Source organism: Molothrus aeneus, chromosome 8 (genome assembly GCF_037042795.1).
Source record: "Molothrus aeneus isolate 106 chromosome 8, BPBGC_Maene_1.0, whole genome shotgun sequence".
NCBI classification, from domain to species: domain Eukaryota; kingdom Metazoa; phylum Chordata; class Aves; order Passeriformes; family Icteridae; genus Molothrus; species Molothrus aeneus.
The window spans coordinates 35,585,819-35,612,263 of record NC_089653.1 but is presented as its reverse complement, the minus strand read 5'-3'; the positions used below and the strand labels follow the sequence as shown (position 1 = coordinate 35,612,263).

The following is a 26,445-nucleotide window of genomic DNA, read 5'->3' as shown; positions in this document are numbered from 1 at the left end:
TGTCCTGTCCTGTCCTGGCCTGCCCTCTGCATTACACCCTGTGAAGTCCCCTCCATCCTGTCCTGCCCTCCTCATCCCATCCAGCCTCCTCCTCCTGCACTCCCCATCCCTCTCTGGCTCCGGCCTTGCACTTGGTGTCTCCTGGGGCCCCATGGTTGTGCTGTCCTGTGCTGGGAGGGCTGTCCCTGCAGGTGGCTGACATCCCAGTTTCCAGTGAGGGCAGGCACACAGCTGCTGCTGCTGCTGTTCTCCTGCCTCACACAGCCTCCCCTGGGGCAGCTGTGCAGGAAAATCACCGCAAGTGTTGTGCGCTGACTTACATGAAGTACTGGAGTGAGAACAACAAATAACCTGTTGTGTGTTCTGCCTTTCTGCTCAGCCCCGGAGATTTTCCACTCCTTCCTGAGCGGCGGGACGGGCTATTCCTTCGAGGTGGACTGGTGGTCCCTGGGCATCATGGCCTACGAGCTGCTGCGGGGCTGGGTAGGGCTCCGGCCGTCCCGGCCCTCGGACGCGTGCTCTGGCTGGCCCAGAGGGACAGGGCATGCCTCACCCTTGTGCTCTTGTCCCCAGAGGCCGTACGACATCCACTCCAACAACCCCGTGGAGTCCCTGGTGCAGCTCTTCAGCACCGTCAGCGTCCAGTACTCCTCAGCCTGGTCCAAGGAAATGGTCGCGCTGCTGCGCAAGGTGAGGGGCCCTTCTGGGGTGCAGCTGGATGAATTGTTGGATGAATTGTCCTTCTGGGGTGGCTTTGGGTTGGATGGCAGCTGCTGTGCAGGCAGGACTAGCTGGAAAATTATCAGCATATTAATAAACAATGAATAATAATTAAGTGATAATAATAATAATATATGAAAGACAGGCTGGGAGAGATAGGGATGTTAAGCCTTGAGAAGAGAAGCTCCAGGGAGACCTTGTGGGAGTGCCTAAAGGGGCTCCAGGAGAAGCTGGAGAGGAACTGGGGACAAGGGATGGAGGGACAGGACACAGGGAATGGCTCCCACTGCCAGAGGGCAGGGCTGGATGGGAGATTGGGAACTGGGAATTGTTCCCTGGCAGGGTGGGAGGGGCTGGGATGGAATTCCCAGAGCAGCTGGGGCTGCCCCTGGATCCCTGGCAGTGCCCAAGGCCAGGCTGGACACTGGGGCTGGGAGCACCTGGGACAGGGGAAGGTGTCCCTGCCATGGCAGGGGTGGCACTGGGTGAGCTTCCAGCCCAATCCAGTCTGGGACCCTATGATTAATTATGTGTGTTGTGTGTTTATTATCCCTGTTAAAAGATGCATGATGTTTGATAGCAAGGGGAGCAAAAAGGCTGGTTTTGGTGTGACAGTCAGATTCCCAGCTGGGCTAGAATTGTGCCTTCCAACATCCCATCCTCTCCACGGTCAGTGTCACCTGTAAAGACAGCACCTTGGGCTGGGATGGCAGCTGAGGTGGAGCTGCACTGCAGCACTGGCTGCTCCCTCTCGCTTGTTTTTGGGGCTGAAGGGTCTGACGGGGTTGTGAGAGCTGCTGGGGGTTCCAGCTCTGTGGAATGCTCTGCTGCTTTCCTCGTGCTGCTGCTGCAGAAAGCTGGGATGTGTTGGGGCAGCTGGTTTAGCTCTGGCTTCCCTGAGAACTCTGAAAAGTAGCTGGTGAGTTTGCTGTAGGAAAGGTGCAGCCGGTGCCGGCAGCAAATAAGTGCCTCTGATATGAGTTAATGTTGGGTGGGCAATTTGCATAATTAGATTCAGTTTAATGAGGAGTTGCTGGCAGAGGCTGTGGCGGCACATTCGGTGGGTTTGCATTGCCATCTGCTGGGCAGTCGGGCTGCCAGGGAATCCAGCCTCTCACCAGGCATGTGCCAGCAGCCCCCTCAGCCGGGAGGGGACCCCCATGTCCCCCCCGAGCGCTGGGGTGCCCGCAGAACGTTTTCTTAGGTGTTTTTCCTGCAGTAAGTTCTCTATTTCCCCCAGCAGAAAGGCTCCTTGGCATGGCTGAGCCCTGCAGCTGGCCCGGGCGGGCTGCTGCTGGCTGCCTTGCCTGCCTCCTCTGGCAGGGATGCTGCTCTCTCCAGTGCTGTGTCAGCTAGGCTTTTCCCTCCCCAGCTGCTGACAGTGAATCCTGAGCATCGCTTCTCCTGCCTGGCGCACATCCAGGCCTCGGCTCAGCTCTCGGGCGTGGTGTGGAGCGACGTGAGCGAGAAGCGCGTGGAGCCGGCCTTCGTCCCCAACGTGAGTAGGGACCTGTCCTGTCCGAGCTGGGGCTGTTCCTCACGCTGCAGGAGCCGCTGTGAGAGAGAGCAGGGCTTTGCTGAGCAGGGAGGGGTTGCTGGGTCTCTGCTGCGCCTCACCTGAGTCTGTCTGTGTCCTGGCAGAAGGGCCGCCTGCACTGCGACCCCACCTTCGAGCTGGAGGAGATGATTCTGGAGTCAAGGCCCCTGCACAAGAAGAAGAAGAGGCTCGCAAAGAACAAGTCAAGGGATAACAGCAAAGACAGCTCGCAGTCTGTATGTGCTCCCTGGAGTAACATGCAGCTGGGAAGGGCTGGATCTGGGCGGGTGTTGCAGCTGTTACTGCCACACTGCTGGAGCCATGGGTTTGTTTTGGTGAAAACATTTGTCCATGGAGTCATTCCAACAACCACGTATCCTCTTATGGGAGTTTGATCAGACTTTCACAGTAGTGGGTACTTTGGGAAGTGAGATGAGCAGCAGAGGTCTGGTGTGTTCAGCCTCTGTCCCTGCACAGCCCCAGGCTGGGCACGAGGCAGCAGCTCCCTGTGTGCCTTGGCAGGGACTCCCACACGTGGGCTGTGTGCTGGGGTCTCCCCACGCTGCCTGAGCTCCCTTTGGGCTGACAGCACTCCCAAAATACAGGATACATGGAGAAACATGTTATGTTTATGTCAGGAACGGTGTGATCTGTGTTTATAGAAAACTGCTGCCATGGATGGCACCAGCCCCTGGTGAAAGCCAGCCCTGCTGCCTCCAGCTGTTGGGCTGAGGTTCAGGAGCGTGGGGGCTCCTGCCCACAGCTGGGAGTGCTGGGGGCTGCAGGCAGCAGTGAGATGCAAATGGGGCTGCTTATGCATGTTTTGTTTTTCTTCAATAGGAAAATGACTATCTCCAGGAATGCCTTGAAGCTATCCAGCAGGACTTTGTCATCTTCAACAGAGAGAAGTGAGTGTGTGGGGTGTTTTTTTATGGAAAAATACTCCTTTTTCTGACTTCCCTCAGGAATCAGTGCCAGTGCCTGACAGCCAGGAGCACCTTGCTGCCAGCCTAGCCCCAGGTGACTGGTGTCAGCAGAGGAGCTCAGGTCTGCCTGTGGATGAAAAATGGCTCTATCCACAACGGGGGGCAAGATCAAGGATTATTAATTGCCATTAAATAAAATATGCTGTAGACAGACTTCTGGGATTTGACATATGTGTGTGACACTGCCTCCATTCCCCCATGGCATCTGCTCACCCATCCTGCTTTTAGCAGATGATGTTTTGGGAAATGAAGGCGAGGAAGGTTGGACTCAATGATTGTGGAGATCTTTAACACGTAGAATAGATTCACAGGATCATTCAGGTTGGAGAGGTCCCTGGTGGGAATCAGCAGGCAGTGAAAGTGCTGGATTAAAGCCACAGCTTCCCCAGGGTTGGGGCTGCTTGCTGGGTCTGTAAGCAGAGAGTGGGGCAGGCTCTGTGGAGGAGGGGTTGGCAGGAGCCCGGCTGTGCTGTGGGTGCTCATGGCCAAGGTCTGGGTGGGCTGAAGCCTTACAGGCTGTTTTGGGGCGTTTCAGAGCAGCTCAGTGTGGTTTGCTGGTACGCTGGGCTGTGTCATGACCCGTTGGTGAGCTCTGGGAGGACTCCATTCTCCATGTCTCTGCTGTAGGCACCTCCCGAGCAGGGAGTGGGCACAGGGGTCCTGACCCCTGCCCACTGCTGGGGTGTTTGCTGTGGGGACAGCTCTGTAACTCCTGTTCCTCCGCTCCCACAGGCTAAAGAAGAGCCAGGAGCAGCCCAGCGAGTCCGTGTCTGCCTCTGAGACCACCGAGGAGGCCGAGGCCGAGCCCCTGCACATGTGCAGCTCCGTGTGCTCCTCGGGCAGCAGCTAGGCCGGGGCCGGCCGCCCGCCCTCACCTGCCCTCAGGTGCGCCGAGCACCCGAGCCCACCGGACAGCACCGGCAGCTGCCCTGGGAGCTGGAGCACGCCAGATTCACACAGGACTGCCCCGGCCATGGATGGCCAGCCCAGGAGCCAGATTCACACAGGACTGCCCCGGCCATGGATGGCCTGCCCAGCCCAGCTCCCCCTGAGAGCTGGAGCACGCCAGATTCACACAGGACTGCCCCGGCCGTGGATGGCCAGCCCAGGAGCCAGATTCACACAGGACTGCCCCGGCCATGGATGGCCTGCCCAGCCCAGCTCCCCCTGAGAGCTGGAGCACGCCAGATTCACACAGGACTGCCCCGGCCGTGGATGGCCTGCCCAGGAGCCAGATTGCCACAGGACTGCCCCAGCCATGGATGGCCTGCCCAGGAGCCAGATTGCCACAGGACTGCCCCAGCCATGGATGGCCTGCCCAGGAGCCAGATTGCCACAGGACTGCCCCAGCCATGGATGGCCTGCCCAGGAGCCAGATTCACACAGGACTTCCCTGTCCATGGATGGCCAGCCCCGCACCATGGCTGCCTGTCAGGGGAAGATACGGCCTATGCAACTTGTCAGGGGAGGAGATCAACTCATTTAGTCTTTCTGTTTTAATGTCAGGTTGCTGATCTACACGTTTTTAATGCAGTGAGAGGACAGGGAACGAAGCCACGTCCTTGGGCCCCACGGGGAGACACAAGGAGCAAGGAGGAAGGCCAAAGAGGTGGTGTGAGTTTGGTTTTGGCACTCCCTGTTCACAAATGCTGCTCTGGGGATGGGCAATCCCTGTGCAAACCAGAGCAGCCCCGGGGCTCTGGCACCAGCTCCTGGGAGCCTCCAGCTGCTTGGGTCCTGCAGCACATGGGTGTCCCAGGCACCTCCTTGTCCCTGTGTCACCTGTCAGTTCCTTTCCTGACTCAAGGCAAATAAATGTTTTGTGTGCACTCCATGGATTCTTCAGGGGCTGGGTAATGGTTCAATGTGTATTTGAGATGCATTTAAAATGTTTTCTTCCTTGACATGGCTGCTGCAGGCAGTGAGGAGCTGTGGGATGGGTTGGAGGGTCTGGCTCCATGTGCCCAGCTTCAGAGGACACAGTTTATCACAGGCTGAGGTTTTGTTGGAGGCAGAGTGGGTGGCCTTGCAAGGCTGCTTGGTTATGAAAGACAGGAATATTGTATTTCACCCTTCGATTTACTTTATTTTCAGTGTAAAGTACAAGTACTGTATATAATTTGCCAATACCTGTCTTAACTTCTTAATAAGACGGGAAATCTTCCCTTGCTCCAGCTGTGGGTGTTGCCTTTCTCGTTCACTGTATTGATGTTGAACCTGCTGCAGAGGGGTTTTTGGTTGCTGTGAACCCGAGCCCTGCGGTGCCACACAACTGCCCCAGGTGCGTGGGGGGAGCACAGTCACCATCAGCCACCAGCAGCTGTTTGTGCCAGACACTGGCAGGCTGCAGTGTTTGCATCCCTGCTGGGTATTCCCAGTGCAGAAATGGATGGGAGATATTTTTAACAGATCAGATTCTGTCAGGACCAGTTTTGCTGCGGTTTTTGTTTCCATGAACAAACCAGAAAGGCAGAATGGTACAAAATGATCTTCCACAGGCAAGGGCATGGTGTGTGTGTCTCCCACAGTTTTATGTGGGAATCAGTGGCTGCACTTGTGCAGAGATGTGTTTTCATGGAAGTCTTTAGGGCTGTGCAGGAGGAGGGCAGCTGCAGCTCTCTGTCCAGTTATTTTATATATCTGCATGGTTATTTTCAGGGCAGAGCCAGAGATGCTGTCAGGCCCGGGGTCCCTGGTGTCAGCCATGGGTCCTGCACACCCCATGCCTCGTTAGGAGCTGTGTTAATGATGGCTCGGGAGCTTGGCCAGTCATTGAGAGAGTGCTGAAATCACTGTGTCCTCCTGCTCCTTCTCCAGCCACAGGAGGGCACCTGCCCAGGCTCTGACCCCAGGCTGTGCTGGGGAACCTGCCCTCTCTGCCCCCAGTAACTTCCTGTCTCTTTACTGGGTACCAGGGAGGCCCAATTACCTTGTCTCACCTGTCAGAGCTCACCTTTGTGTGCAGGGGCTGCTCTGGCCCCTTTGCTGTGCTGAGCAGCCCCTGCTCTCCACACGGGCAGCCTGGTCCTCTCCTGGGGCTCTGTGCTCACCCTGTGTCTCCATCCACATCTCTCAGCTGGAGCACCAGCCCTCTCCTGGCACAGCAGATCAGGCTCAAGCCGTGTATTTATTCAGGAGTTATGAATTACAGGTGATTTACTCCAGCAGTGTGGGTAGGGTTTTACAGCGGACTCTGTTGCACTATTTAGAAACTTCCTGTAAATAACAGCAAAATTTTGGACTATTGGAGTGACGAGGAGTGGTGCTGATCTTTTGACCAAACCATCCCACAGATGGGTGATGAAGATACATCCTCTTCAGCCAGAAGCTGTCAGGCCAGGAGAGGTGTTGGCAGTTACAGGACATGTGTAGTTGATGTTTTCATCACTTTCCTTAGGACAAGAGACAGTGGGCCCTGTGGTGGGGGCTGGTGTGTGTGGGGAGGAGCTGGTCTGCTTCTGAAACTGAGCCTTCTCAGCCCAAGCCCTCTCTCTGTCACTCACCTGTTCCCCTTGCAGCACTGCTCTTCTCCAGTGCATTGTGCAAAACAGCTCAGCAGCACCTGGCACAAACCAGGAGGGCTTCTGGGGGATGCCAGGGAATGGCTCCTTCCCAGGGGAAACCCTCTGGGTGGGTCCTGGCTGCCTGGGCAGCACCTCTGGAATCCAGCAGTGCATCCCCAGCGATGTGCTGGGGACACTGTTGAACCTGAATCCCTGAGACCAGCACCAGGACACAGAGCTGTGGGGTCACTGTGCTGAGTGGGAGAGACACCGTGGACACAGCACTGAAGTGCTTGGTTTGGGTCGAGAGAAATATTTGGGCATAACCTCACCAGAGCCCATAGGGGACAAGGTTTCATTGCCACCTGTTTGCACTCAGTCCCTGGAGAAGAAATGGCACAAAAAGAGCAATTGGTAAAGGGACAAATGATAGGAACGACAGTGACAACAGCTCAGCGTTATTGTCAGAACCCCCGTGGAGGGTTTCAGTGCTCCTGCCCCCGTGCCCCACTCTGGGCCCCTCTTGTGTCCCCATTGCTGTGTCCCTGTAACGAGCCAGTGCCAGCTGAGCCCAGCTCAGTCCTGTTGGCCCTACACACCTTTGTGGCTCCTGCCAGGGTGTCCCATGTCCAGCTCATCCCATCCACAATGCAGTCCTGGGGTCTGATCCTCTCTGCTCCCTGTGCCACTCCCGTGGGTGTTCCCTGGCCCTGGCACAGGCTGGGCTGGGGATGGCTGTGGTGCCCGTGGTGGTGCCCGTGGTGGTGCCCTTGTTCTGGCTGAGCCCTGGCTGCTGCTGCTGCTGAGCAAACCTCACAGTGAAGTTGTGACAGAGCCCTGGTCCCATGTCCCAGCTTGGAAGGTGTCACTGACAGCTCTGGGCTGCACCTCCACTACAGCCAGAACACAGGAATTTTCTGTACATAAATATTTAAATACCTGTATTTTTTTGTATGACAGATTTATACAGTGTGTGCCATTATCTGCTGTGAAAAGTCTACAGCACCTATAAATTATTCTCCTTTAATCACTTGCCATGAGATTGTTTTCTTGTCTCTGTTGTGTTACAAAGTTTTGCAAAGTTGCATATTTTTAAGTGTTTGCATTGAATTCCACAGCCTTCCTTGGGAATTTTGTGCATAAGACAAATGGCAGGTCAGGTCCTGATGTTTCTTCTGTTGCCAATTCTCTATTACTCCAGAGCTTGCCAAAAAGAGTCTAAGAGTAATAAAATAATAGCAAAAATACCAGTAATATGGACTTGACCCTGGACTGAAATCCTGCTGCCTTGGGAGGGTATTTTTAAAAACTATTTCAGTGCATATATATGTAAATATATCTTTGTATTTTATGTTAATACATTCCCGTAATTTTCTTGCATGACAATTTTACCACATCACAGAATATTTAAGTTATGACAAGGTTGTGTTTTTGCAGATACTGTCGGAAGCCATTGCACACGTGGAGTAATAAATGTGTATTTTTAACATTGCCAAGGATTTGGTGTCATTTCCAGGGTATTGATGCACGAAGGCACGGAAGCGTCCAAACGCTGGAGTTCAGGAACGCAGCTGGAACCAGGGCTGGTGGGACACTGCCAGCCAGCACAGAGCTGGGTGGGATGGGAGCTGTGGGACCTCCAGCTCAGGAACAGGCGCTGGAAGGGGAACAGCCAGCCCCAGGCGTTCCGTGTGCCCCTCTCGGTGCCAGCCGAGGACCCGACCTCGCTGTGGCACGAAGGGCACAGCAGCCACGGCTCACAGGGGTTTGGTATTTCCCCACAGAGCCCTGGATTACACATCTTAACCTCAATAAAAGCACCCCTGGAAGTGTCAGGAGATCTCTGCTTTTCCTCTTTGATCGCCTTTTCAGTGCAGCAATGATTTATCTTGCTTGTACCGTGCTGCTCGCTGGTTGCAGCGCAGACACAGCTCTCAGAGATGCTGCTCACTTCAAAGGAGCGGTGCAGGCTGAGACAGTCCATGGCTGAGCCTGGACTCGTCCCTTCTGCACCCTCCTGGGTGTCCCCAGGGACCAAGGGCAGCCGCTGAGCTGGGCTGTGCACTGCAGGGGGAAAGGTGAGGGTCACAGAGGGAGGGCAGTTTCACACACACAGGGAAATCTGAAAAAAAAAAAACCAAAAAACCCCTGAAATCCAGGGCAGGGGAAGCTGAGGGACTGAAACACCCACAGCAGCCAGGAGAGCTCAGTGTCTGCCAGCCCTGTGCCATCACCACTGTGCCTAAACCCTAAACTGTGGCCCCTGGAATTTGCCGGGGACCAACGACCCTCATCAACCAGCTTTGTCTTTCTTACCTGCTGCAATTGGTCCTGCTGCTGATCAAGGTGCTGGATGTGAGGGAAATCACAGAACCACAGAATCCCAGAGTGGTCTGCATGAGAAGGGACCTTAAAGCTTGTTCCACCCTGCCATGGGCAGGGACACCTTCCAGTGTCCCAGGGTGCTCCAAGGCCAGGCTGGAGCAAGTGACCAGCCTGGCTTTGGACACTGCCAGGGATCCAGGGGTGCCACAGCTGCTCTGGGCACCTGTGCCAGGGCCTGACTCTGTCCTGTGGCAGTGGGAGGCCATGCAAAATAAAAACAAACAAAAAAGACACAGTGAGCATGGAAAGCCAGGGATAAGCATGGGGATAGTTCAGTGCCTGCCTGCCAGCTCGTTTGTTCCCTAAGGAGCACTGTCCTTCAGGGAACTGGGGTCCATCCCTGAGGAGCACTGCTGTCCTGAGGGAATTGGGGTCCATCCCTGAGGAACACTGCTGTTCTCAGGGAATTGGGGGTCTATCCCTAAGGAGCACTGCTGTCCTGAGGGAATTGAGGGGTCTATCCCCAAGGAGCACTGCTGTCCTGAGGGAATTGGGGTCCATCCCTGAGGAACACTGCTGTTCTCAGGGAATTGGGGGTCTATCCCCAAGGAGCACTGCTGTCCTGAGGGAACTGGGGTCTATCCCTGAGGAGCACTGCTGTTCTCAGGGAATTGGGGGTCTATCCCCAAGGAGCACTGCTGTTCTGAGGGAATTGGGGTCCATCCCTGAGGAACACTGCTGTTCTCAGGGAATTGGGGTCCGTCCCTGAGGAGCACTGCTGTCCTGAGGGAATTGGGGGGTCTATCCCCAAGGAGCACTGCTGTCCTGAGGGAATTGGGGTCCATTCCTGAGGAACACTGCTGTTCTCAGGGAATTGGGGGTCTATCCCTAAGGAACACTGCTGTTCTGAGGGAATTGGGGTCCATCCCTGAGGAACACTGCTGTTCTCAGGGAATTGGGGTCCATTCCTGAGGAACACTGCTGTCCTGAGGGAATTGGGGTCCGTCCCTGAGGAGCACTGCTGTCCTGAGGAATTGGGGTCCATTCCTGAGGAGCACTGCTGTCCTGAGGGTATTGGGGTCAATCCCTGAGGAGCACTGCTGTCCTGAGGGAATTGGGGTCCGTCCCTGAGGAGCACTGCTGTCCTGAGGGAATTGAGGGGTCTATCCCCAAGGAGCACTGCTGTCCTGAAGAATTGGGGTCCATCCCTGAGGAGCACTGCTGTCCTTCAGGGAACTGGGGTCCATCCCTGAGGAGCACTGCTGTCCTGAGGGAATTGAGGGGTCTATCCCCAAGGAGCACTGCTGTCCTGAAGAATTGGGGTCCATCCCTGAGGAGCACTGCTGTCCTTCAGGGAACTGGGGTCCATCCCTGAGGAGCACTGCTGTCCTCAGGGAATTGGGGGTCTATCCCTAAGGAGCACTGCTGTCCTGAGGGAATTGGGGTCCATCCCTGAGGAGCACTGCTGTCCTCAGGAAACTGGGGTCTATCCCTGAGGAGCACTGCTGTTGTCAGGGAATTGGGGTCCGTCCCTGAGGAACACTGCTGTTCTCAGGGAATTGGGGGTCTATCCCTAAGGAGCACTGCTGTCCTGAGGGAATTGAGGGGTCTATCCCTGAGGAGCACTGCTGTCCTGAGGGAATTGGGGTCCATCCCTGAGGAACACTGCTGTTCTCAGGGAATTGGGGGTCTATCCCTAAGGAGCACTGCTGTCCTCAGGGAACTGGGGCTCCCTCCCCACAGCAGGCACAAGCTGGGGACTCCGCAGAGCCAGGGCTGTGCTGCCAGTCAAGGGCACGGCGCGTCTCCGCGGTGTCCCTGACCCAGAGCCTGCAGGAAAGCTGTCCAAAGGAATTAGGGCCAGACACGGTGTGGGTGCCACGGGGGGGTTCCTGCCGGCCCAGCCTCTCCTGGCACCGGAGAGCTGCAGAGATGCTGCTGGCTCTGCTCCTGCCCTGGGAGGAGCCTGGGGCAGCTGTGCTGGCTCTGACAGCTCCCTGACAGAGGGAATAAATGCAAACCCACCCTCCCTGAGGGAACGGCTGGCAGGGCCTAAGCCTTGGGCTGCCACAGAGGGTGGAGGGACCTAAACTGGGTGATGTGGGACAGGGAACGGTGGCTCTGCTGGGTCCTCACTGGCACAAACCAGGCCAACTGTGGGAAAAGGGACATTTGCAGCACAGGGACCTCACAACTTCCTTTGCCAAGTGTTCACAAGCTTGGGGTACTGGGGCGTCCCTGTCACCCCATGGACGTTGGGGTGGTGGGGAGGTCACTGCCATCAGACTGTGACTTCTATCTTTCCCATGCCTTATGGACTTCCCACTGCTGTAATTTAAGCTCTATTCAGGATGAAAAGAGATCATAGAATCATAGATAGTTTGGGCTGGAAGGGACCTTAAAGCTCATCTCATTCCACCCCCCCTGCCATGGCAGGAACACCTTCCACTAGATGTTAATTGCCTTGGTGCAATTTTCAGCGAAAATAAGAAAATCAACAAATTAAATAAATTAAATTAAATTTAAAATTAAATATAAAACATCCAAACAAATACATTCCCATGTGCTTAACACAGAAATTACTGCAGCATTAAGCTGTGAAATGTAGGTCATATCAGATAATCAAAAAACCCCCAGCAAAAAAATAAATCCCTCCCTGGTTTATATTTGTGGGTTCATTCCTAATTCATGGATTCATGTATCTGGAGCTGCTCTATGTGTGATTCCAGCCCCCACCCACAAATCAGATCCCTGCTTGTGCACCCTGCTCTGTTTCTCGTGCCTAGCTCAGACAGAGCAGGAGAGCCAAGCCTGGCAGTGCCAGGGAAATCAGTGTCTCATGGACAGGCCATGGCATCTCACCAGCACCGGAACCGGCGTGGGCCGAGGGGAAGCCAGGCCCCTCTCCTGGAGCTGTGGGTTCATCTGCAAACCACGGGGCAGGAGGCAAACCAAGGGAGCACGGCTGAGGAGAAGGGAGGGACTCTGCCCAAAATACCATCACCAGCCTCTCCCCCTCCAAGGGAGCACAGTCACCTGCAAGTCACGATGGGATGGTCCCAGCCTCACCCAGAAAAACTCAAAGGAAGAAAACAACAAAATGGACTCGGGTGGATCAACCACTTCCACCATTTCGTGGTTGCCAACCAAGTTTATTCCAAGCAAGGAGCAGACAGGAACGGAAAGCCACTCCTGGAGGTACATGCATGGCTCTGCAGCCAGAGGTTCACTCTGTGTACACCTTTAAATATAATACCTGGGCTAGAATAATCTTTATAAAAAAGTGTGTTGCATGCACCTGGCCTCCAAATGAGCCCCAGTATTGCGTATTAGACTCACACTCAGTTCTTGAAAAACCGTATAAATGATCTTTAAAAAACAAGGCTGACAGAAGGACATCAGCCCACGGCATGGCCAGGTCCTGGAGGGCCAGCACCACTCTGCCCCAGGGCACAGGGCTGCACTCACCCCTGAGCTGTGGCCACCGAGGGACACACGGGCTGGGGGTGGCTCTGGCTGGAAACCACGGCAGTGCTCGTCTGTTGTAAGTCCTTGGATGAGAGCGGGCAGCGGCTGCTGCTGGGAAGGAGCGTGATCCAGCCGGGATGTGCCTTCATGCCCACGCGGGCCCGCAGCCCTGGGGCCGGGCGGTGCCGCATGCACAGGGAGGGAAGGGCTTTCCTAGCAGCTAGCGAGGGAACACGCACAGAGGACCCAACGGGGAGCGCTACCTCGGGGATCGCTCTATTTCTACCTACGAGGGAAGGGCTGGCGCAGCCGGCGAGCTCGGGAGCAGCCCCCGGGCCCCGTCCTGGCTGGAGCCGGCGGGACCGGCGCGGGGACGGCGTCAGGACAGAGAGGTGATGTTGGACCTGCCGCCCGGCGGGGCCATGATCTTCTGCGCCGTGCGCCGGGCAATGTGGTCATCGGCCTGGGACCCTGCGGAGAGCAGAGAGAGGGGCAGTCCCACTGCTGAAATGCCACAAGCACAAAACGTTTCCTCAGGAAATACTAATACTTTCATTATATGCCATTGTGGCCACTCTATGAGCATGGCACCGTTTGGAATGGCTGTATTTGCCTGAACTTAATTTTTCATTGTTTGTTTCTGGAAGATTTAAAAGTGGCTTTCCTAGAAATAAATTCTGTATATAACAAAATGTGGGGACTGGTAGCATTTATCAAGCAATATGGGACCCATGTGATCCAACCAGGTAAAAACCATTATGGAAGTGGTTTTAGGGCAGAGCATTGGCTTTCCAAATTCCCGACAGCTGCTTTCTGCAGCCCAAATGATGCTGAATCACTGCCTGCTCTGGCTCCTGGGAACAGAGCCCCCACCAGGCTTTGTGCATTGACATAAATACTGTGGAGCACTCCAGCGCTTTCTGTGCTGCACGCGGTGCCTTGGCTGCAGCCACAGGACACCGCTGAAGTTCCTGTGGCTGAGCCCAGCTGGCAGTGCCCCCGCCCAGGCCCTCCCCTGGCCCCACGTACCGGACAGGCTGAAGCCGGACTGGTGCAGGTTGCGCACGGGCGGCGCCGCGGCTTTGCCGGCGCAGGGTGCGACGCGCGGGGCCGCGGCCTTGACGCTGGCCGGCACCTCGTGCACCGGCCCGTCGTACATCCCCCGGGGCACGCCGTGCACCTCGGCCAGCTGCAGGGACAACAGGGTCAGCCACGGTCACCCTAGCGATCATCCTCCTCTCCACTGTCCTCCTCAGCGGGAACTACACCCTCAGCCCTCGCAATCACCCAAGAGCCTCTATACCTCATTTTCTCCTGCTGGCCCCTTGCTATAACATGATACATGTCTATGCTCGCTGAGACCAACCGTGCCCCTTTCGACCTAACAGAAGGAGAATCCGAACTAGTATCCAGATTCAATGTAGAGTATGCAGCAGGGCCTTTCACACTCTTCTTTTTAGCTGAATACGGCAACATCATACTCATGAATACGCTGACTACTATCCTGTTCTTCAACCCAAGCCTCTTCAACCCCCTCAAGAACTATTCCCTGTCGTACTAGCCACAAAAGTCCTGCTCTTATCAGCAGGATTCCTACGAATCCACACCTCTTACCCATGATTCCGGTATGACCAGTTGATACACCTACGATGAGAAACCTTCCTGCCGCTCACACTGGCCCTGTGCCTCTGACATAGCAGCACGCCAATCTGCTACACGGGCCTCCCTCCTCACCTGAGGCCCTACTGGAAATGTGCCTGAACACTAAGGGTCACTGTGGTAAAGTGAACATGGAGCCCTCTCATTTCCTAGCACTTAGAAAAAGCAGGAATCGAACCTACACTAGAGGAATCAAAACCCTCCATACTTCCTTTATATTACTTTCTAGTAGGGTCAGCTAATTAAAGCACCTGAGTTGCATTTAGGGGATGCAGGGTAATGGCCTGCGGACTTTAGCAGAAATTAAGAGGGTTTAACTCTGAGGCAGCGGCCTCCAGCTGTGCCAGGGGAGATTCGGGCTGGGTACAGGAACATTCCTCCATGGAAAGGGCTGCCCAGCCCTGGCACAGCTGCCTGGCCCTGGCACAGGGGCCCGGGGCTGCGCTGGAGTCCCCATCCCTGGAGGGATTTCAAAACCAGTGTGGATGTGGCACCTGGGGACATGGGGCAGTGGTGGCCGTGGCAGAGCTGGGAGAATGATGGTCTTCAAATGACTTTCAACCTGGCCTTGGACACCTCCAGGGATGGGGCATCTGCACCTTCTCTGGGTCCCATCCCCACCGTGCAGGGAGCTGGCACATCCCCATCCTGCCCCCCAGGCACCCCAGACACCCTGAGGAACACCAGAGCCAGGGCTCCTGCCTCTGCAGTTAATGTGGGTCACTGATTCCTGCTCTGCCTTTGTGCAGGATGCAGAATTACAGTGTCTGCAACAGCACACAGAAAAGGGAAGGAGGACAAAGCTGTTAAGAAGCTCTTTACATATTTGCATGTCTTTGTGTCTCTTTAAACAGCTGTGCCAGCACAGGGGAGGATTTATCTTACTATATTCCAGTACCTACAGGCCCTTACCCTCCAAAGGCTGCAGAGCAGACACTGGGAATACAGCAACAGAAACTTCTCTAGCACAGGTAAGAGAGGAATTCCTCCCTCTACATCATTACAAAGAAGTCATATCTTTGCTTTGTAACAGTGTAATAGGCTAATAAAACTGTCATTATTAGCTCTAATACTAAGAATTCTTGACTGAGGAGCCAGGCAGCTACACGAAAACACACAGAAAGAAATAGCATTGATAATATTCCTGCTGCTGTTGCAGGTCTGCCAGCACAGCAGCTCCAATACACTACAGCTGAGAGATTGTGATCAAAACAAGGGATTATGGCAAATAAAACTCTCCTTACCCTGTTTCTTGCCTTTATCCTTTTATAAACGAAGTCAGGGAATGTCTTCCTAGGGATGAAGCGACCTGAGCCCTGGGTGACACACAGATTTCCATCTTCAAGGACAACTCTTCCCTGACTTATGACCAAGGTTGGGACCCCGTGGCACTCAGTGCCTTCAAATATGTTGTACTCCACATTCTGGAAAAAGCAAACCCTGATACTCAGTGCCTGCAGGATTTAAGAGGAGGCGAACAATGCCCCCCATTTTTGGGCACTGCTCCTCGTGCACCATCAGTCAGAACTAACCAACCCCCCGTACTTCAAATAACAAGATTCCAATGGGAAGCAAACTGGAAGGGAGAAAATAAACCTTAAAACCAATCATATTAAACTACAGCAATAGTTTAATACTTTTTAATAAAATATATTTATATTATTATATTCTTTATATATTATTTATGGAATATTTAAATTTTGTATTATATTAAGATTAATACCATTATATATTAAACTATAGCAATAGTTTAAACCATATTAAACTGCAACTAATACACAATGCAGTTCAGCAATAGTTCAATACTTCAGTTCAGCACTGACATTTTTCTAGTCAACAGCAAATACACGGACCTTAAGATTTCCTTACCAGATGTCAGCTGTCTTGGAGTGCTCACTCAGTACCAATCCCACCCTTTACAGCAATAAAAGGATATTTTCCTACTATTTTTAGAATCAAATGCTAGGTCCTTCATCAGTTTACCCACACAGACAACTCCTCCCGTGCTGAATAATCTGATCTAACTAAAGCCATGCATTGCCTTCCAGATCTCTTCTGACTGTAAGACCAGCCCTAGAAAATGATTTAAAATGTATTTTACCGAGTGGTGGGTTTTTGCAGAGATGATTTTCGTAGCCTTGGGGTTCCAGAGCACCAGGTCTGCATCAGCACCCACAGCCACGCGCCCCTTCCTGGGGTAGCAGTTGAAGATCTTGGCAGCATTGGTGCTGGTCACTGCCACAAAATCATTCTCATCCATCTTCCCGGGGACCTGGGGAGCAGGAAACATTCCAGGTGGACAAGGGTTGTGGGCAGGTCCCTCCCCATGGCTGGGCATGGGCTGTCCCCTGGCAGGAGCCACTGCCCCCAGCCCTGTGCCCATGCAGGTGAGGGTCTGCTCTGCCACAGGGCTGTGTTACAGGGGAGGGGGATGTGAGGATGAGCCTTGTCCCTGTGGCATAAAGGATATGAGAGACAGGTTTTATTTTCCTTGGACTCCAAAGGCTGAGGTCTCTGAAAAACAAGACCTTCACTGGTTGGCTCCAGCTCCTGCACAGGCATCTCAGGATCACTGAAGAGGGTTGAGGACAGCCCAGTGAAGAAAGACTGGAAGTGAACCCAACCAGTGCTGTTTCTTTACCATCTTCATCCGTCATCTTAAGAAAAGTTCTATTTCTCTTTGAACAAAGCCCATCTAAGAGAGGTTTCAGGGTGGCTTGGCTCCCAAGCTCCTGTAGTCTGCACAGGGACATCTGCTCTGTGGGATGCAGGATAGAGCTCCCCAGGGATGCTGCTGGCAGGCAGATGTGCACTGGGGTGCAGGGACACGGACTGATGCCAGCCTTGGATCACAGCCTTGCTGCCAGGCACACAGGGGTGACAGGAGCCTGCTGGGGTCACCTGGCAGCCTGAAGCACGGCCACAGTCACCTCCCACAGGAGAGACATCCTCTCCCCATCCACCTCCCCAGCCCTCTGTGAGCACCAGGGGACAGGAGCACCCCATCACCCTCAGGAGAAAGCGCTGCAGAGACTCCCTGGTGACTGAGCAGAGCAGAGGGTGGTCCCTGCACGGCAGCCTTCAAAGACACCGTGCAGGCATTTGTGTGTCTCAGTCTGTCGTCAGCAGCTCTCTGAAGCTGCAGCAGTGTCTAGACAGTGTCACTGCTGTGCCTTGTCTGCATTAAGGAGACTGTGACAGCCAGGAGCCCAGGCTCAGCTCCCTGCAGCACCTACCACGCACTTCTCCCAGACGATGGCCATCCTCTCCTCGACGCCGTTGGTGCCCTCGGGGATCAGGGTGAAGTTGTCCTTGCCCACGGCCTTCTGCGCAGTGGTGAAGGTGCAGTGGGCACTGCCCGTGACCTGCAGGTCTCCGCTGGGGAGAGGACAGGGCAGGGCTCAGGGAGGGGGGCACTGATGGCCCCCCCAGGCTGGCAAAGCCCCCCTTGCTGGGCAGACCACGGGGCCCAGAGGCTCATGGGCTTGGGCCCCACAGCGATGCCGGTGCTGTAAATGGCATCGGGTGGGCACGGGCAGGATGCAGACAGGGCAGGGCAGGTGTGCCCAGGTGTGCCACGGGACCCACCTGGAGAGCAGAGTGCTGAGGTGATCGGGCGTGCTGGGGTCGGGGCTGACGGGCGGGGACGTGACCAAGGCGGCGGCTTTGGCCCAGTTTTTGCTCCAGTAGTGGGAGCCATCCGTGCCCAGGCTGGCCGTGATGGGCTCCCCGTACACCACGGCACCTGCAGAGCGAGGGGCTGTCAGGGCAGCACGGCACACCCGCGGCCCTGCCAGAACCACACACGCAGCTCCACTCCTTCAGCACTGCCAGCACTTCAGGGCCTCGCTAACCCTTCACATTATCTCAGGTGACTGGGAGATGCTGTCAAAGCAAGTTCTGGATCTGTCTGTCCCCTCCTTACACCAGGCACACATTCCTACAAGCTGTCATGCCTTCCTTTAAACCAAACCTGACTCTGTCTGGCAGCCACCGGGCCGGGGGAAGCGGTGACTGTGCTCCCCCTTCCACCCTGCTCCCCACAGGACTGATCCCAGCCCTTCCCACTCCACCCCCAGCCACAATTTGGAGCTTGCTCCACATCTGTTTTTCATTCAGTTCACACCAAACGATGACAAGTGGATTATTCCCCGTTTCTCAGCTGTGTCTGCCTAGACGGAAGTGTCACAGCTTCCAACACATCCAATCCTCCCAGCTCCAAGCAATTAGCTCTGGCACAGCCTGCCATGGAAACCAGCACGAGCCTCAGCGCCCTCAGTGTGGGGGAGCTCAGGAGATGAGGACTTCTCAGACCTCACAGTCAGAATGAGATTCCTGGCTGGATTCAGAGGTTCAGTGATTGCCTGTGCAGGCCAGTGTTACCTTTCCTCTTGGCTTGAGCCAGGACATCTGCAGCCCCCCTGCTCATGACCTTGGTGACATAGAGGGGGCAGTTGGCCTGCCTGGCGATGGTGATGGCACGGAACACAGCCTCTGCCTCCACCTGCGGGCACAAGAACACGACACAGGGGTCCCATGACACAGGTCTCCCACGACACAGGTGTCCCACGACACAGGGGTCCCATGACACAGGTGTCCCACGACACAGGGGTCCCACGACACAGGGGTCCCATGACACAGGTGTCCCACGACACAGGGGTCCCACGACACAGGGGTCCCATGACACAGGTGTCCCATGACACAGGGGTCCCACAACACAGGGGTCCCATGACACAGGGGTCTCATGACACAGGGGTCTCATGACACAGGTGTCCCATAACACAGGTGTCCCATGATACAGGGGTCCCATGACACAGGTGTCCCATGACACAGGGGTCCCACGACACAGGGGTCCCACGACACAGGTGTCCCATGACACAGGGGTCCCACGACACAGGGGTCCCATGACACAGGGGTCCCACGACACAGGGGTCCCATGACACAGGGGTCCCACGACACAGGTGTCCCATGACACAGGGGTCCCACGACACAGGGGTCCCATGACACAGGGGTCCCACGACACAGGGGTCCCAGCCCCTCTGCACGGTGGGGCTGGAGCTTGGAGCCAGGGCTGGTGGCGTTACCTCCTCGGGGCGGCTGAGGACGTGCCCCTCCGGGCCTGTAATCCCCAGCTCCAGCAGCCTCTTCTGCTCCTGGGGGCGAGGAGGAAGGAGAGAGCAGTCAGTGATGGGCACAGCCCCCTGGAGCACCATGGGACACAGCACACCCTGGCCAGAGCCACCTGAGGGCAGGTGGGACATGGGACACTCCCCGGGGACATCCCACTCCCCAGGGCCACCTTCCAGAGACCTGTCCTGAGCTGCAGAAATGCTCCTGCATGGGAGCTGCTGTGCCCCAGCAGCACCTCTGGACCCCCTCACCCCTCAGACCCACGGTTCTGGAGGAGGGGACTGACACCCAGGCTGCCCCAGGCTGCCCCAGCCACAGCAAAGGGAGAGGGATCCCAGCACCTGAGCCTGCTGGAGCTGCTCAGGAGCCCCTGCAGGAGGCAGGGATGGGCACGGGGATGTGAGGCTGTCATTGGGGTGCAGCAAGTGCCACCTCTCCCGAAGGTTCCTGTCCCTTTGCACCTCACCAAGCGGCACGGAGGAAAGGGAACCCGCAGTGACAGATGCTGAGATGAGCTCTGGGATGTCCCAGGTCACTCCTGTGGCATCTGAATGGAGATGTCCAGCACACAGCTCACCCTGTCCCTCTGCTGCTCTGTACCATGCAGCCTCCCAGGCAGCTGGCACTAAGGCAAGGATGTAATCCCACTCCATGGAGCATATCCCACAGCGTCCTTTAGAGGCCCCTGCTCTTAGAGCATGCCTATTTGTCTGTATTCTTGTCACAGATCTCCTCCAAGTTTGTCCCCAGGGCTCAAGTGTTACCATGCTGGCAGCTGACAGAAACACTGCTGCAGCTATGAGCTGCCTGGCTCCAGAGCCAGCTGAGGAACAGGTTTCCAGATAAAATCCCAGGAGGTGGGAATTAGCCTTTACCCTGTTTGTTCAAATAAACCCATTTGAAGGATTGGATCTGGCTTTCAGTTCAGCCTTCCTCCCACACCAGACGGAACGCTGGCATGACCATGAGCCTAAGGAACTGCCAGTCTAACTCCACCTTGTGTATCTGACCCAAGCTGGAGCCAAAACTGGCTTTTCTAAGGTAAAAAGCAAAAATAAGGCCCACGAGCAGAGGCTGCAACACCAAGGAATTCTCAGGTGCTGATGGTGGACTTAAATACTGCCCATGTCACAGACATTACTGCAAAAGCCTCAAACCTCCTGATATTTTCAAGTAATCCAACTCCTAAACACAACAGATAAGGGATAAAGCATCACTTAAGGCAGCCAGTCATCCTTTAGGAACCCCCAAAGTGCTTTTTGGGAACCCAAGCACCCACATGATCCATGAGGACACTGATGATTCCATGGAACACCCTGTTGCTCCTGTACCTGCTGCTACAGAGGGTCCCTTTCCCTCCAAGGCTTTGGGGCTCCAACTCCCAGGGCAGGGACAGGGGCAGGGGCAGGGGCAGGGGAAGGGGCTGGGGTTCCCCCCCAGGGCCCTGCTCAGCCCCGGGTCCCAGTGGGCACAGCCACGGTACCTCCTCGATGATGTCTCCGTTCTCCGCGTGCACCTGGGCGATGGCCCCCAGGTCCCGGAGGGCGCAGAAGATCTCGTACATCTGCCGAGACACAGGGGTGCCCCCTCAGCCCTGCCCCCTCAGCCCTGCCAGCTCCCACCGGGCTCGGAGCGAGGCCCTGCCTTTCCCTGCGTTCCCGTGTCCTACCTGGCCATCGGTGCACTGCAGCTTGTCCTTGTAAGCCATGAACACCAGGAAGGAGTTCACACCTTGAAAAAAGAAAATGACACGTGTGGCTTTGTCCCTTTGTCACTGCCCTGGTGTGGGCTGGGCAGGGGTGGTCGGACCAGGGGGTTGTTCTGGAGAGGGTTACACTGGAAGCAAAGCAAAGCCAAGGGCTGATGTGGGAAATGTCCCCACTGACCCCAAAGCTCAGGAGTTGTGAAAGACAATAAACCCCTACTTCATGGTGCACCTGAATGAAAAAAGAAACACCTTTTTGGAGTTAGGTACCCTCTGTGACTGCTCCAAATGCACACTCAGCTGCCTCACTCCCAGGCTGATTTCCCTCCAGTGGTGGCTTCAGTCTATGGCTTATTCTCAAATTTGGGACAAGGCATGGAGGGACAGGATACAGGGAATGGCTCCCAGTGCCAGAGGGCAGGGCTGGATGGGATATTGGGAATTGTTCCCTGGCAGGGTGGGCAGCCCTGGCACAGGTGCCCAGAGCAGCTGGGGCTGCCCCTGGATCCCTGGCAGTGCCCAAGGCCAGGCTGGACACTGGGGCTGGGAGCCCCTGGGACAGTGGGAGGTGTCCCTGCCATGGCAGGGAATGGGATCAGGTCCTTTCCAATCCAAACCATTCCACAATTCTATGAATTGCTGCTGTATTTTGTATGGATAGAGGCAATAAGCAATACCAAACATGATCAAATTACAGCTGTATTTCATATGTGTTCCAAGGAACAGCTCCATTACCTCAGCCACTCTGCATTTTAATAGGAAATTCACTGCGAATTTCTACGGTAATTGGCCAATTAAACCCTTGCTTGCAAGACTACAAATTACACTGAAGACATTTAGCTCTGCATTAGCATATCTGAAGGAAAGTGTAGTTCCAAACACGGCAATAGGTATTAATGAATGCATGAATCCCTGCTGCGTGGTCTACTTTCCTGCTTTCCAGCCAGCCATGTGCCACGGATACCTCGGGATGCACAGGAGTTACAGGCACAACAGAACCACTATGGAATGCTTAAAGCTGAGTTTCCTTTTCTACGCCCTGTCCCAGAGGTTTATCTTTAAATGTTTTTTTTTCTGTACACCTGACAGCCCACATCAGGGTGTCCAGCCCAACTCCTTCAGCTTCCAAAATCCCTTTCCATGACCAGGCTGCCAACTGCCCAAAGGTGAGGGCACAGACCCGGATGTTATGGCAGGAACTTGGTGCCCGTGTCCCTGTCCACAGCTCTCTCCTGGCTGGCCAAGGACAGGGAGGTGCCAGCTCCACGGGCAGGAGCGCGGCCGCCCGCGCGTGTCCCTGCAGCGCTGGGTGCCGGGGACAGCAGGGCTGCCACGGCCGCCCCGGGACCCTGCAGCGACCTAACCCGAACCCCGACCCCGCAGGGTCCCCCTGCCCTTACCCTTGTCCTTGACCAGGGCCTCCAGCTCCTCCCTGAGGCTCTCGTGCCAGCGCGGGATGTCCATGCTCAGGCCATAGTCACAGCAGGCCTGGCTGTCGGCCTGGTTGCGCCACTGCTCGTAGGCGGCCAGGAGGCTGCTCCCCGCGTCCGGGCACACGTGGTCAACTGTGGGGACACGGGGTCAGGGACAGGGACAGGGACAGGGACACGCTGGGCACTATGCCCCGCCACAGCTGCTGCTGCTGCTGCGGGGACACAGGGGTCAGGGACAGGGACAGGGACATAACAAGGACAGGGACAGGGACGGGGACACGCTGGGCACCACGCCCCAGCCACAGCTGCTGCTGCTGTGGGGACACGTGGGTCAGGGACAGGGACAGGGACGGGGACACGCTGGGCACCACGCCCCAGCCACAGCTGCTGCTGCTGTGGGGACACGTGGGTCAGGGACAGGGACAGGGACACACCGGGCACCGTGCCCCGGCCACATGGCTGCTGCTGCTGCTGCAGCTGCTGCTGCTGCTGCTGCTGCTGCGGGGACACGGGAGTCAGGGACAGGGACAGGAACAGAGACAGGGACACACCAGGCACCGTGCCCCCGCCACAGCTGCTGCTGCTGTGGGGACACGTGGGTCAGGGACAGGGACAGGGACACACCGGGCACCGTGCCCCGGCCACATGGCTGCTGCTGCTGCTGCTGCTGCTGCGGGGACACGGGAGTCAGGGACAGGGACAGGAACAGAGACAGGGACACGCCAGGCACCGTGCCCCCGCCACAGCTGCTGCTGCTGCTGCTGCAGGGATGGGCACGGCAGTGCCAGCTCACTCTCAGCGCTGCTGAGGGACAGGGGGGACAGAGCTCCAGGGCTAAGTGATACACATGCAACAGGCAAACCCCAGGGATGGCCTTGGCATGTTTCTCAGCCAGCACAGCACAGAGGATTCTGCCCTGGGGCAGTTGCCATGGGCAGCACCCATTGCCCATCACTTCCCTCAGCTCTACTTCTGCTGGGGAGCTGTGCCAGGACTGGTGAGACTGGTCCTGCAGTCACACACTGCCGTGGTTCTTGGGAATGGAATAGGAACAGAACAGAGAGCAAAATTACTTTACATTAAGACAGAAATGGAGCCTGTGCTTAAAGCTGGGAAACTCAAAAATGCCCCACACTTGCAGAGCTGTTAAAAACATATTAAAAGGTGTTTAAAGTGTTCTTCTGTCTTGCTCTCTGATGAGGTGAGTCAGGAGCAGACAGATATTTTTAATATCCAAGTGCAGCAAGGGAAAGAGGTTCTGCACGGTACAAAGCACCTTCAATTAGCTTTGTGGGGCTTGGATCTGTCCAGCAGCAACAGACATTTCTGTGCTATGAATGTAAACAAACATCCCCGCAGCAGCGACCCCAGGCCTGGTGTGTCTGCTGGAAAGCAGCAGCCCCTTACTGATCATGGTGGTGCCTCCTGCCAGCGCTGCCCTGGTGCCCTGGAAGAAGCCGTCGGCGGAGCTCATGCCCATGGCGGGCGCCTGCAGCCGCGTGTGCACGTCGATGCCCCCCGGAATCACCAGCTGCCCGTGGGCATCGATGGTCCTGGTGCCGCCGGGAACGATCAGGTGCTCCCCGATCTGCCTGCAAAGGAAATCAACATCTCCTCTTAGCTGGCAACAGCTTTGAAGTGAGGATGCCAAAACAGCCTCTGTTGCTCCTCCCCCGGCTGCCAGCACTCTGCAAGTCTTCCCAGCTGCAGCTACACCAGTGTAGCTCTTTCCTGACACTACTCTCAAATGCTGCCTTTATTTTTCTAAAGAAAAAATTATGGGAAGGAACCTTGTTCAAATCCCAAGGCACTGTATCATTCTAAGAAATTACATTAGCAAATATAAATTTTTAACTTACTTTATTAAGCCATCCTCCACATAAATGTCTGCATAAAATGACTGATCATCGTTGACAATTTTTCCTCCTTTGATTAGAATGTGGTCACCCTAATGGGAAAAAAAATCCACAGTTACTCATTCCAAGCTTTAAGTAAATCTAGGTTTAGTATTTTCCCTGCAATCACTCAAGTTCAGTGACTATCTAGACTATTCTACAACCACATTTTCAAGGGGAACCATAGGAAATTGTCATTTGGAGGAGCCCAGCTCTCTGAAGGGTGGCAGGAGCCAGGGGTGCATCGCTGAGCCCTGGGCACCCCCAGCTCCGAGGGCTGAGCCAGCCGTGTTCCTGCCTCAGCTCCGGCTACAGGCTTCCAGCGCATCTCATTAACCTGGTAATTTATTGCCATTCATCCGTTTTCACAGTCTCGGCTGAGGCAGATAAAGCCTCGAGGACTTGCCTCACTTCAAAGCCAGACACTGGCACAGTTTTCAGATTTGCAGAATCTTCACCCAGAATCTTTAACTAGAAAATTTAGGAAGCAGCAGCACTGATGTCTATGAGGAGCTGCAGCCTAATTTCAGAGGATTCCTTTCCTGCTGTCTGGTGTTGCTTGAAAAATTATTTCAAGTGCTGAAATGGGCAACACAAAGAGCACGGCCTGGGCACAGAACCAGCCGAGGGACCCCTGAGCACGTGGCAGCACAGCCTGGAGATGCTGCACCACAAAGAGCCGGGTCTGGAGAAAAACTGCCTAGAAACATTTTGGGGCTTGTTTAAAAGAGCATCACTGGCATATAAAGGGAAAACTAAAGAATTGCATTACTTTTCTTTTTAACAGTCAAGGATTTATTGTCTTTTTTGTTTCCCCTTGTCCCATAACATCAATCAAAAGAAGCTTCAGTGTTGCTGCCCCATGGGAGAGCCTGACGGCCCCTCCCCTTGGGAGGCCCATCTTCACCCCATCCTTACCCCATGCCCATCCTTACCCCGTCCTCACCCTCATCCTGACCCCATGCCCATCCTCACTCTGTCCTCATCCTCATCCTGACCCCATGCCCACCCCGGTGGCAGCGCCCCACGCCCAGGATCCGCTCCCGCATCCCAGTAACGGGGCTGGTCCCTGGCTCCCGCACCCACCGGGCTCTTCCCAAGGGAGTTCTGCCACGAGCCAGCAAGAGGAGGAAAAACAAAACACAAGGCATCGCAATCGAGGGATTTGTCCCGGCCGCTGCCGGGAAGCGCCGGGAGGAGGGAATCCCCTCCCACGCAGCGCGGCCGGCGCCGGGGGAGCCGCGGGGGGACCCCGGGCTGACGGGGGAGGCAGAGCTCGGGATGCTCTCACGCTGCCGAGCCCATCCCGCGATGAGAGCGTGCCCGGGGCACGTCTCCGGCTCCGGCGGCGCAGGGGGCCGGGGCACGGCGGGGCAGCCCCGCTGCGGAGCCCGCCCGCCTTTGTCCCCCCGGGGCGGCCCCGGGACAAAGCGCCGGGACCGCCGGGCTCCGGCCGGGCCGCGCAACAAAGGAGCGGAGCGGAGCGGAGCGGAGCGGGCGGGCTGCGAGGGGCGGACAGGGCAGGGGCTCGGGCCCGCGGCACCGGCCCCGCCGGCACCGGCCCCGCCGGCAACGGCCCCGCCGGCAACGGCCCCGCCGGGCGCTCACCCCGGGGCGGGCAGGCGCCCCCGGCTGTGCGAGACCGCCCGCCCCGCTCCATCTCCGCCGGCCGGAGCGACCCCGGCCCGGTCCGGCCCGGCTCGCAGCCCCGCGGCCCCGCAGCCCTCGCCCCGCGGGGACGGAGCCCTCACCGTGCCGCGGCTCCCGCTCCTCCTGCCCGGCTGCGACATCGCCGCCGCCTCCGCCGCGTGTGTGCGGGGCTGCCGCGCGTGCCCGCGCCCGCCGCCGCGCGCCCCCGCCTGCGTGCGCGCCCCCGCCCGCCCCGCCGCGCGCCCGGCCGCCGACAGAGCCGGTCCGGCGGGGCCGAGCGGGGCCGAGCGGGGCCGGCAGCGGCGGGGCGCTCACAGCCGTGCCCCCCGAGGAAAGGCGGCCGCTCGGCGCCCCCGCACCGCGCCCTGCTCAAACCCGCGCCGGGGGGACGGGCCCAGCGCCCGCTCCCGGAGGCAGCTCCGCGGCACCGGACG

The 26,445-nt window shown here is 56.4% G+C and overlaps 2 protein-coding genes across 3 annotated transcripts in view; one reads left to right on the top strand and one right to left on the bottom strand.

Moving 5' to 3' along the window:
• STK32C (serine/threonine kinase 32C) overlaps positions 1 to 8,242 on the top strand; it is a 77,920-nt gene extending 69,678 nt beyond the window's left edge. The window contains exons 7-12 of one of the 2 annotated variants that reach the window (XM_066554510.1): positions 380 to 483; positions 574 to 690; positions 2,093 to 2,218; positions 2,362 to 2,493; positions 3,098 to 3,165; positions 3,976 to 8,242. In XM_066554510.1, coding sequence (XP_066410607.1) covers positions 380 to 483; positions 574 to 690; positions 2,093 to 2,218; positions 2,362 to 2,493; positions 3,098 to 3,165; positions 3,976 to 4,093 — 665 coding nt within the window. In that variant the 3' untranslated portion in view covers positions 4,094 to 8,242. Of the gene's footprint in view, positions 1 to 379; positions 484 to 573; positions 691 to 2,092; positions 2,219 to 2,361; positions 2,494 to 3,097; positions 3,166 to 3,975 lie in introns of those variants that run through there. The other variant, XR_010784002.1, reaches the window with a different exon arrangement.
• A 3,930-nt stretch (positions 8,243 to 12,172) lies between these two features.
• Positions 12,173 to 26,195, bottom strand: DPYSL4 (dihydropyrimidinase like 4). The gene is made up of 14 exons (XM_066554756.1): positions 26,113 to 26,195; positions 24,326 to 24,414; positions 23,874 to 24,058; positions 22,434 to 22,598; positions 20,998 to 21,059; positions 20,812 to 20,892; positions 19,283 to 19,351; positions 18,582 to 18,702; positions 17,787 to 17,943; positions 17,435 to 17,576; positions 16,300 to 16,470; positions 15,443 to 15,622; positions 13,569 to 13,728; positions 12,173 to 13,010 (listed from the first exon to the last, which is right to left on the bottom strand). The coding sequence occupies exons 1-14, from the start codon at positions 26,149 to 26,151 to the stop codon at positions 12,919 to 12,921; spliced, it is 1,713 nt and encodes a 570-aa protein (XP_066410853.1). The 5' UTR covers positions 26,152 to 26,195; the 3' UTR covers positions 12,173 to 12,918.
• Positions 26,196 to 26,445: the final 250 nt, after the last annotated feature.